Raw genomic sequence first — 12,084 nt, 5'->3', positions numbered from 1 at the left:
ATAATATATAATTGTGCTGCTTATTGTGCATTTGCTGACCATGGGTGAACGACACAATAGAAGTGTTCTAAATAAAATAAATTATTGTCTTAACTGCTTTGGTGAGTCATATGTTGTGTTAATAAGTTGTAAGCCATGTTGGAGATCGCTGGACATCTTTAAAATAACACCAACGTGTAGAATATCACTCTCATGACTTCTGAAAACAATTTGAAGGTTAAAAAAAGTGTGTACCTTTGATAAAATTTGGTGGGGCAGCTTAGGGCAAGATAAAATTGTCTTCTGTGCATAAGAAGAGTACCTTTCTCACCTGGCATGTGGCCTGTAGGGCATGGACACCAACTGGCCATCAACGTTATAGACACAGAATATTTAAAGGAAAGCTCTCTTGTACGAACTGGGAAAATACTACTTTCCATATTTGTTTACTTCTGAATTGAAATCCCCTCCCCCAAAAAAGAATGCTTTGTTTTGATGAAACAATACAACATTTGGTTAAGAGAACAAGCCAGAGGTCAAGAACAGAGTGTCCACTATTTGCATAAATGCCACATTTATTTCTTTAACTGAACAATGCCTTAAGTGTACACAAACAGTTGAAGACCTTAATTTCCAACACTCAATAGCTTTAAGACATCAAGAAAACTAGACTCGATTACTTCAGTATTGTTATTTATACAGTGGTACAGGGTGTGCCCACAGCAATCACATATATACAAAGCAAGAGAAATGGTCTCCCAGCATTTGGAGATGATGTCACAGGAAGAACTCATTTGGACAAACTAGATAATGGAAGCACAGGCAAAATAAGATTAATAAAAAATAAAAAGTAACCACAACCTTCATTTTTATACAGTAAGATCTTGATATTGAGTCACAGCTCATGAATGATAGTGATCCTCCCTACAGTTCATTGAACACACAACAGAAAGAAACAGTAAGAGCATATTAGAGAGTTATACATCTTGTGTTGTCACTTTTGCATGTTACCATATGGATAAGCAACCGCCTCTTAGTCCCACAGTTATTAGCTAATTGTGCTGCTTTTACTTGTTTCTCTGCTTTCCTGTTGCTCCTTGATAATTTATAAGACTACTTATACTGGGCTCTGCTATCCCCCTACGGAAGGGCAGTTCAGAGAGCATTTGATATTTTAGGTGAGCTCCTTATTCCCCAATAATTTATTGGAATGGGAAAGAGTTTTATGTGAACAAAATAACACTGGCTTTTACAGTTACTGAAGACCAGTCTCTAACCAATATATAATCTATGAAATGGGATAAGTAAGACATAATCTGAAATTATTTTTCTTGTATAACATTATTTTCTCTCACCAGCCTCCACCTTGAGATAATTATAATGATATGGTTGTGTGAAACAGAGCAGAGATGGAAGTCCATCCTGTCAGTATTTTATGCTTCATTTAATAGGTTCCTTTTCCTGCAGGACTTTCCAAAATATGCTTTATTCAGAAATGCTGTTTTTTGCCCCCTAACAAAGGTCTAGATGATACTTGAAATTAAACAATTAATAAAAGGATCATTCAAAAATCTTTACATCTCAAATTAAGTAAAATGACAGTAAATCAGTGGAGACTCTTCTCAGGTTGTCTGAAGAGTGGTTGATAACTATATCAACGTGCCTTGACATTTTGGCAATGGATAAAGCCATAACCAGCAGAAAATATGCCAAGCATAATGATATGCTGGGTTATCTAAATAACACTATGATGGACCATTAGATCTCTGTTTAATATTCCAACCAAAGTACTAAACAAACAAATCCTTTCAGGATATCCATGCTAGCTGGAGACTGGATGATCTCCATTAAGCTATTGTCAATTTGTTGAGTTCACAATTCTTTTTTTGTGTGTGTGTGTCATTGCATTTAAGCCCTGATTCAAACATTGCCTTTCATTTTTAGGGGCTTTGGGTCAAGCCTTTGATCCCTAACTCAAGTCAGTCATGTTGTCTGCAGGTTTGCTGGCCCCAGAAACATGGAACGCTTGAGCAAGACCAGACTGTAGCCCAATAGTCACACTGTCAGGAACATGGTCTTCAGGTTGGCTGACCTAAGCCATGTCTCTTATCAATCTATCACTCCCCATAAAATGCAGCTCTTCCAAGCTCTACTTCTTCATTCACAAGGCAAGGTTACATATACATTTTTGCATCTCTTGATTGTATGGACAAGGAAGGTACTGACACAACTTCTTCATCCATTGCCACTAACATAATTAAATCTCTTGACAATTTGATATGGACATAAATGAAGTAAAATATTTTTAAAGTTGTGTTTTTGTATGAAAGATAAGTGTTGTGATCCTATATATGACTTCCTTGTTCTAGGACAGCCTTCAATCCTGTGCATAATTATTTGGGAGTAAGCTCCATTGAACATTGAAAGACTTACTTCCAAGAAACATGTTCAGGGCTGTACTTGTCCTGTTCTTTTTTTAAAACAAGTACAGATGATTTCTTCAACGTAGCCCAAGGTAGCTTTGAACTTATAGCATGACAATCACTCAGGATATTTCAGAGAAATTGATTAGTTGGTTGCTGTCTGACTGCAAATTTTGTTGTTGAAAGGCTTCTACTAGATCAGACACTGATAAGAGAGTAATAATCACCACTGATTAGAAACTGAGAATCAGTTATGGATTTTAATTATATAATATTTAGACTTAGGCTGGGAAGTTAAAATGAATCAAAGTTGCCACCAAGGGTATTTAATTTTGCTGTTTATGCGTAAAGGGAATGTAAACCATGGGGATTAACTACCACATATTGATTTGATTGGGCTGTAAAATAGGTTCCTATATATAAAGAGTTAACAGGAGATTCTTAAAATCAGATATGAGTCATGCTTAATTGATTGGTGCCAAAAAACTATTATTTGTTTTACTTTGTCTTACCCAAATTTGAAATAAAATTGACTATTTGTTTTACCAGAAATAATTGCTGAAGATGCAGGTGTATTTTTGAAGGAGACTTTTAACATACCACTAGATACAAGAGTGAAAAGAGGTCTCTTTTATAACACACTGTTCAAATCTTATACAAGGGTCCTATCAGTCTTGCTACGTAATCTATTTCAAACCTACTTTTCTCTTAAAAGAAAATGATAATGGTTATTTCCAGACAATCAGTTTTGCGTGTAATAAACATATAGTAGTTTTTCACTTATTCTGAGAAGCCCAGGCATTGTCCCTTGAAGATGCACTTCTGCTTGAGCAGATATTGTATTTCTCCCAGGTGTTCCCTAAATACTGTGAGAGTTTTTATTAAGTACCTTGGAAAATGCAATTCTTCTCTCAGATAGTGCAACTGTTACTATTTCAACTGCTGTGTAGGATGTGGTTGTGTGAGTGTCACAGGAACTTACTGAACACTGCCTGCAACAAGAATGGTGATAAAGTGGCCCAACTTGTTCCTCTGATGCCATGAATAATGGCCGATGGGGAAAGGGTGAAGCAAATCCCCCTCCCACCATTCCTTTCTTGGGAAAACATGAACTCACCTCCAGCAAAACATCCCTATTAAGATTGAAGGTCAATTTCAATGTTACATGCAGATGCACGTAGCATCCCACTGATAGATTGGGGAGGGGGTGTTGACTGTTTCTTTAAATGAAAAGCAACCTTGGGAGGTTGCTCATGGGAACAAATAATGCTAGTGGAGAGGGTGTTTAATCCCTTCCCTACCAGCTATTCCTTTTGCTCAAAATGGGCATCTGGAAGAGGCTGTTTTGAGAAGAAAAAATACAATGGGAAAAATTCGGTACATGCTTCACCACAAGCCTTACTGCTATTCCTTCACTTCTAATCACAGTCTCCTGAAGCTAGTTTTCATTATATAAAGAACATTGGGGGACTGTTATACATATCTGCATGTAACATGTAGTTCGACCCTTAGTTGAACAAAACAAACATTGGCTAGGTGACTGAAAAGAAGAAGAAACCTGCTAGGCAGCAAGTGCAGTATTTGAAAGAAAACCAAGATAGGCTCACAAAAATAGCTGACAGGGCCCTCTCCCATCACTACACCGACTCACTTCCACATCTTTTCTTTCAGCAGAAATGAGATGCAGCATAATGTATGTGCGTAGGTGGAAAAAAACAACACCACATGATAAACAGAATGTACATTTTTCAGTGAAGTAAATAGAAATAAATACTTTATAAATATAATCTCATCCTACTCTTTCTTGCTCTATCAAGTAAAATGTCAATAAGTTATGAATTAGCTGAACACAATCCTATCACTTTTATCTCCTTTGAGTAACATGTTTTATAATGTTCACACTTTTACAGATTCTTTTCTCCTTAAATTGAACAGTTGCTTTAAAAATTAAATCATTTTTATTTTTTAAAAAAGACTCTTGCTTTGTTAGTGGTCATATGTCACCTAGGTCACCCAATAAAGAGATGGGCGGAAGATCACATGTGCACAAGGATTCCAGGGTGTACCAGGCTTCTAAAGTTACAACAGAAATGAATTTGGCCAATGAAACTGTAACTTGAGATGGATCGCTCTGTGGTGCAGGCATCTGGCGGGATGAATGACAGAAGAGATCCAAATTTAAAATGGGGACCCTCAAACAGCACCCATTATTTCACTTGGTTTGATGAGATGGGCGGCCCTTTAGGCTAAATTCTGGTTTGGGCTGTCCTCCGCCTAGACAGTTTGGACCTGTCAGAGAAACCAAGGAAGAAGAAAAATGAAAGGATAAGGAAAAGAAATAAGGTAGAGGAATCTTCAGAATCCAAGGCATGTTCAAAGAGACAAAAAACAAACCCAGACTTCTCAGCTGAAGCCTTGAATGTTGTTCTTATTCTAGATGGTGTTCTTCAACGTTGGATCCTCTTATTGTTGGACTACAATTCCCATCATCCCTGACCACTGGCTAAACTGTTTGGGAATGACGGGACCTGCAGTTCAACAACACCAGGACCCCCAAGTTTGAAGAATTCTGGTCGAGAGGGGTTTGGGATTTTAAGCTATTAAGTTACCTTATTGATCCAGCCAGGAGAGGATTAAATGCATACAGCCAATCATGCATATCCTTGTCGTTGCTTGCCTGCAACAGGATCCCACGATGTTCGGTGCACACTGCGAATGTGTTGGGGGTCTAAAACAGGGGTGTAAAGTTGCATGTGAGACTCAGTTGTAGAGGAGAAGCATACAAAGAAGCATACAGTAAAGTGCAATGAGTGCATATATTACAGGCCAAACCAGACGGTCCCAGATCCGATGACTGGCGTTGCAGCAGCCCCTGCCCCCAATAGTTTGTAAGACAATTCAACACTTTCTTTCTCTAGATGTGTAAGTCACAGTTCCCTTTACAATTATCAGGCCTGGCTCTCTGTCCTCATCCTGGAGGACACGTCCGTTCTTCAAAGTGTTCACTGCTATTACTTACATGGTCTACCTGCAGAATCATCCTGCCCAGATGTCCACTCCACTTCAGCCGTAGACTCAGCTCCTATTTTTATTTAAAGCACAACTGGACAGGAGAAGGATAGGATCCGAGAGATCTTACCTCCCACATCCCTCCTCCTCCCTGCAGGACTGGAGAAATCATGGGCATAGCAATGTCATTAAAGGAAAATATATATTTTGATGTTAAAGAAGTGGGGGAGAATCTCAGATCTGGGGACCAAATGTGGTCACCCAAACCTCTCTATCTGGCCCTTAGGACTCTCCCAGGCTACACCACCCCACATTTCCTCAGGCTCTAACCTGCCTGGCTGCAATCCTGCCTCAAGTTCTTTGCTTGGCTGTAATGTGTTCTTGAACTGTGGGTAATGGCTTGCCCAGGTGTGGAGTGGAAAGATGTGTGGGTGTAGGTGCCTCTGACTTTTGTGTGGCTGGAATGTATGCTGTATAAAGAGATGGCCATCTTCATTGCTCTGCTCACTTTTTGCCTTTGGTCCCACTCCTACTCTAAGAAGCAGCACTGCTGTCAAATCATGGCTGAGGATATAAGGATGTCCTATAAACCATACTTAAGACATCAAATCTGTTGTCGGTTCATTGGTTTGTTTCTAGTAGGCCAAAGTATTAGGTTGACACTAACTGCAATACCTGCAGAATGTGTTTCTAGCTGTCTTGACATGGCTTTGCACCCCCTGCACATTCAAGGGAGGAGACTCTGAAACCATCAGGTGCAATTGCCCTCAACAGACAGGCTAGATGTAGCTTGTTCAGAAACAGGTCTGGTTATGCCACTTAAGATTCTCTGGCTCTGCTGTCATTCCTTTCTCTGTACTTCACACTCTTCCTGGATTTTAGCCATTGCCATGGCCTCTTCTTTCCCTTACAGCCCAGTCTCCAATAAATTACCCAGAAGCACTAGCTGTGGACTCTCTGATTTTGCCCAACCTATGAAGTTGTCCTTACTTTCAGCATCGCCTGCTGGTCTTCACTGTATTCCACCTGAGCTGATGAGAGATTGAGGACTGCTCTCTCCACAGAGTCCTTGTCGGTGTTGTAGATGTAGACATAGGGGCGTCTCACAACCACATAGCGCTTCACCCACCCATTTGTGTGGGGCTCCAGAAAGTGCAGGTAGCCTTTCCTGGAGACAATAGGGCTGTAGAGAAGACATATTGGCATCATGCTTTGTAAATGCATAGAAACTGCACCACACATATTGATTTCTAAAGAGTTTTAGCACCACCAGAATTGTGCCTTTGTTCCTCCCTCTGCCCCAGAAGTTATACTCCTGTGGATGCTCTTGACTTGTTTGCTTCATTTCTCTTTTTCTGCATGGAGATCCCTATCATGTGGGGAGGTGCACATGTTAAGTGAGAAGGCACATGTGATGCCATTACTGGACTGTGCGATTCCTTGGTTCAGAATATAACATTATCCATTGACATTGTTCATCCTCCATATGATGTGGAATGTTACACCCCTGAGTTACATTATAGTTTGGATGTTAATCGGAGCCAAGGAAGAACTCCTCCATTCCACAACCTGTCCTACCAGTGGCTGCTGCTGCTGTTTGGGCAGCAGCAAGGTGAGGTGGGGAAAATAATGATAACAATAATAATTTTATTATTTATACCCCGCCCATCTGGCTGGGTTTCCCCAGCTACTCTGGGCGGCTCCCAACAAAACACTAAAGACAGGTTAAAACTTCAAACATTAAAAAACTTCCCTAAACAGGGCTGCCTTCAGATGTCTTCTAAAAGTCAAATAGTTGTTTTGTATTTCCTCCCCTTTCCCTCCAGGCCACCTGGTTCATTGGCATGGTCATATTCCAGGTGACAGGAAGGGAGGAAGGGAGGAGGGAAAGAAAAGAAGAAAGACACCCCACCCTCTCCAAGCCACCCCTGCCAGAACAGCAGTAACAGCCACTATAAAAAGGTATTAGGGAGCTCATAGAGAGAGAGTGGACACTGTCCCTCCCAAAGAAGCAATGGGGTCCAATTTTAGTTCATAACAAAACAAGCTATTTTCTGATCTATTGGAGGAATTGATTTGCTTGCAGGGTCTTGCCCAGAACCCATTTTCATTTCTTAGAAATAGCTCTGCTCAATTCAAAAGGAATGCACTCCTGTTAATTATTGCACTCTTCACCGTGCAGCCGCTTCCCTCCCAAGGGAAGAGGCACAGAGGAAAAGAAATGTACCATGTACTTAGGTCAACGAACCCTTCAGTTTAGTCAAGATTAAGATGCTTTCCACAAAGCCCATAATTTGTACCTGACCCGGATCTCTTGAATATCAGGGACCAAAAGGCGCTGGGTCTCCTTTTCATCTTCAGGCCCACAGGTGGGGGATTTCTTTTGTTCTCCTTCAACTGTGGGCTCAAATTCAGGGCTTTCTGCCCTTGAAGAGAGCTGCAGAGTTCTGCAAAGGAAAGGCAGGTAGGTATGTAATTTCAACTCAACTTTGGCCTCCTTAAAAAAATAAGTTGACACAGCGTCTGAAACTGTGCTCATAAATGTGTCTGTAGACTGATCTGAAATTCTTAGCTTTGCCATCTTCCTCACCTGGCATCCGTGCCACTGTACCTTCCTTCAACCAATGATGGGCAGGTGGAAGAGGGGGTCAAGGTGGAGCCACCAAGGGCTGGCATGGAAGGGTCTCTTAGCAGAGTCACTGACATTTCAGATAGCTGTACACAAAAAGAATTAATCACTGGAGCTGCTTGCTTTACTGCAGGCCTCTCTAAACTAAGAAGTACAAGGTGAGGATGAGCATCAAAATCAATTGCTATTAAAAGTTAATGTCTACTATTTTCAGTGGGTAAACTCTGAGTATGATGACTTTTGCATACAGCCCAATGAGCTATTGAAGTACCTATGCCTTTTATTTTCCCAAATATGGCACTGTGGCAAAGGTTTCTAGGTGCACAGGAAGCTGCCTGATACAATTGATCCACCTAGCTCAGTATTGTTTACACTGACTGGCAGGGTTTCAGACGGGTCTCTTTTAGGCCTACCTAGAGATGCTGGGAGATGTTATACATGCAAAGGATGAACTCTACCAGTGAGCTACAGCCCTTCCCCTTCTGCTTGTATGTTCCCAGAGAAGGACATAGTCATGGGGTGTTTTTTCAACATGCACTTTTATTCCCACAATTCTGTCCTCAGAGAGTCAGCTCTTTGCACCTGTCTGTCCCTGAAAGAAAAGTGCCACCTGCCTGACAGCTACTTAGTCACTGTGGATACAGTTTCATACCACCGTTTCCATCAGTATTCACACATCTTGGTTGAGTAACAGGGCACCCCACAAAAGCACAGAGTTTCTCTTACCTTGCTCTCACTTGCACTGACACAGACATGGCTGTGGGTGTACTCTCTGTTGAATGTGTGTGTAAGGAGGCGCAAGCACTGTAGAAAAGATGTTGTGGGGGGGGGGGAGAGATTAAGAGATACAGGTTGTAAAAAGAGGCTTGGCCCTGACCAGAACAGAATTATCTATTATACTAAGCATGCTGTAGAGCAGGAATAGTAAACCCTTTTTCCAGTCTGAAGATCACATTGATGGTCCACTACATCTCTAAGGGTGCATGTCAGCAATGGGCAGGGCCAGTGTACAGTATATACATGCACACACACACACACACACACACACTACATATACAGCACACATACAGAGCACACACACAGTCGACACACATATGGACCACACATGCACCCTCACCATATATACTGCACACACAAAATCCACATCTTCATGCATCAATCTACTTAAACAGAGCTGGGCATCACAGTGCCGCCTTGTAACTAGTTGGATATAGATGATGTGTGGGGATAGTGTTATTATATAGTTTAGCCATAAGGTGACACTGGATCTAGTTGGATCTGGATGGAGACAGGAATTTCCTGTTGCTGTTTCGTTCCTGTCAGAGGGAGACCTTAAAGCCCTTGCCTAGCTTTGTAACCGGCATGTCCTCTAAGCCTCCCACGGCAGACAATATCGTTCATGTGAAAAATCTAAACCAGAACAGAGAAATTTACGGCAAGACCACAATCTCCTCTGCTCAGAAATCTCATTTTCACTCCCTCCCTCAGCTCCTGCTCGCACTCAGGGAAGACCATCTGTTTCATAAATGAAAGGCAATGCTGAGACTTGCAACCGTTATCTAGCAGTTTGGGCCCCATGAGAAGAATGCAGGTTCCAGGGATGCCATTCCCATGCCATGCCAAAGACAAAGATGTAACTGGCATGGTGTTGCCCCAGAATAACATATACCTTGACGGCAAGTTCTTTCTGCCTCTCACTGGGGGTGTCCAGTGGCAAATTCCTCCCCTCAGGGGTACCATCTGCTGAGATTGGAGAGGAGACACAAGATGTACTGCGGGAATCCGAGTCTTCACAGGAGCTTGAGGAAAGGGAATCGAGACCCAAGCGCTGGGTTGTCTCTAGTTTCTCACGCAGAAGCAGGTAATGCCTTGTTTTCTCAACCTGCGGAAATAAACCTCTGGCTAAGTAAGGTCACAGACATCTGCAGAGAGTCATCTCACACAGAGGTCAAACCTCATGTCTTCCCACCCTTCCCGCCAACACGGACATGGATAAGGACCACTGGGCTTGAGTCTTACTTCTTGCAGGAGGCTCAGTTTCTCCAATTCCCACTGATGATCCAAGATGAGACTGTCGCTGCGGGGCCGCCAGCCTGCCAGGTTCTCCTCGCCTCGCACATACGCCACAGATGTGTCAAGCACACGTCTTCGTCTTCTTTGCATGCCTGCAAAGGACAAAGTTGCAGGTTGCATTCAGCATTGCTCATGCCCAGTCTGCAAAGCATGTGGGCAGTGTTTCTTTTAAAGCAGATTTCCCAACTTCACATATTCCCCATCAAGGCACTCCACAATTAAAAAAGAAGAGAGAAATGAACATAAAGCATACTGTACTAGTGGTAAAGCAGTTTCTACATAGGAGTCCGTAGTTCTTCTCTACTATACAATAACTAACAGAACAAATGCCTTTGCACAGATTTAAATCCTCATTTGGTTGGCAAGGTCATTTTGACCAAGCCGTGCCCATCTGCCCTCATCAGGTAAAGATGCAACTTTGCAGGGGCCAATGATCAGTTGATTGTCTCTGCTTGCAAAGTGTTGTCACCTGGTGTTGTCATTGACAGGTGGGACAGCCCAACCTACCTGTTAAAAATGGGTTGGGTTGGGAAGGTAAGGGTCCAGTCCATTGGCTAGTTCTGCACCCCTGTTTTAGGGGATCATATTGTTTAGGCATGCAGCCTTCCTCTCCCCCTCTGCCCCAAATCCTCAAAATGCAACCAGAGGAATGGTGCATTACTAGTTTTCACAACACTTAGTTTTCACAACACTTTCCCAAAAAAGCATGATGTTTGGGCAGTTTTCAAGTTATGTTGCACTGACATTGCAGACAGATATGCTTCTGTGGATGTTTACGATTCAGGTATTAAGATGCAAAGGGCCACCCATATTCATTCATGTAAAATAAATAAGTCTCATGGCAACAGTAAAATTGACTCTCCTAATGTTACATTCTTTTCCTCTTAGCACAACCCCTATGGGTCTGTCATGATGGCAATGCTAATTAGGACCATCAGAAAGTGAAGCCAAAGCCAAAGCCAAAGAGAAGTTTCTCACCTGGACTGCCAGCATCAGCCACCCGACAAAGGCTGAGTTCATATACCCCAGTTACACGGTTACTGCAAGGAAAAAGAGTGAAACATCAGAGCATGGTGTTGGAATAAATGACCTTCATGTGAATGTGGCACATTAAATGTAATGGCCAAGATAACATCAATTTTTTAAAATGAATCCAGAGAGTATCCTGGAAATTACAGTCTAGTTGGCTTTACATCTGTCCTAATAAAACTGGTAGAAAGTACAGTATTGTTAAAGAAGGAATAACCATATAAATATGAGAGAACAAACCTCGTTGAAGTGTAACCAGCATGGCTTCTGCAAGGTTAAGCCCTGTCACACTAGTAATGGAAAGTATTTCTTTACACATCACAGTGTTAAATTGTTAAATTATGGCATTATCTCCCACAAGAGGCAGTGATGGCCACCAACTTGGATAGAATTAAAAGAGGATTAGACAAATTCATGGAGGATAAACCTATCAGTGACTACCAGCCACAATGGCTATTGCCTCCATGGTTGTGCAGGCAGTATGCTTCAAAATACTAGTTGCTGGGAGACTGCTGTTGTAATTTAGTCCTGCTTGTGGTCATTCCATGGGCATCTAGTAGGTCACTGTGAGAACAGGAAGCTGGACTAGATGGGTCACTAACCTGACCTAGCAGGACTATTCTTATATTCTTAACTAATAAACATTAGTTGGTAACCCCTATGTTTATATCTAGACTTATATGCATTCTTTCCAATAAATCAAAAGTATTTCTTCTTTGAGGTATGCTCTTATTCTGCCAGTGGAACGGGAAATGAGACTTCTTTACCTTTCTGAGGCTCGAAGGCTCCCACTTCCAAAAAGATTGCGGATGGATCGAGAAGCAGGGAGTTTGGCATCTCTGGAGTAGAAGACCATGCAGAAATCTTTGGTGATCACAGCTGGTTGGGTGCAGTTCTCCATCTAAAATAGGAGGATACTTGCTAGGTTTTTTTTAATTTTAA

The 12,084-nt window shown here is 41.8% G+C and overlaps 1 protein-coding gene across 16 annotated transcripts in view; it reads right to left on the bottom strand.

Annotated features, from left to right (window-relative positions):
- Positions 1–536: 536 nt before the first annotated feature.
- KIF1A (kinesin family member 1A) overlaps positions 537–12,084 on the bottom strand; it is a 113,884-nt gene continuing 102,336 nt past the window's right edge. For all 16 annotated transcript variants that reach the window (XM_083443147.1, XM_083443156.1, XM_083443155.1 and 13 more), the window contains 10 exons: positions 11,910–12,043; positions 11,092–11,153; positions 10,060–10,205; positions 9,710–9,922; positions 8,767–8,844; positions 8,002–8,126; positions 7,712–7,858; positions 6,402–6,594; positions 5,012–5,130; positions 537–4,691 (listed from right to left, as the gene is read on the bottom strand). In XM_083443147.1, coding sequence (XP_083299273.1) covers positions 4,649–4,691; positions 5,012–5,130; positions 6,402–6,594; positions 7,712–7,858; positions 8,002–8,126; positions 8,767–8,844; positions 9,710–9,922; positions 10,060–10,205; positions 11,092–11,153; positions 11,910–12,043 — 1,260 coding nt within the window. In that variant the 3' untranslated portion in view covers positions 537–4,648. The remainder of the gene's footprint in view (positions 4,692–5,011; positions 5,131–6,401; positions 6,595–7,711; positions 7,859–8,001; positions 8,127–8,766; positions 8,845–9,709; positions 9,923–10,059; positions 10,206–11,091; positions 11,154–11,909; positions 12,044–12,084) is intronic.

Source organism: Podarcis tiliguerta, assembly GCF_965153285.1.
Source record: "Podarcis tiliguerta genome assembly, chromosome: 5".
In the NCBI taxonomy this organism is placed as follows: domain Eukaryota; kingdom Metazoa; phylum Chordata; class Lepidosauria; order Squamata; family Lacertidae; genus Podarcis; species Podarcis tiliguerta.
The sequence above is the reverse complement of the archived record's forward strand: the minus strand, read 5'-3'. Positions and strand labels throughout refer to the sequence as shown.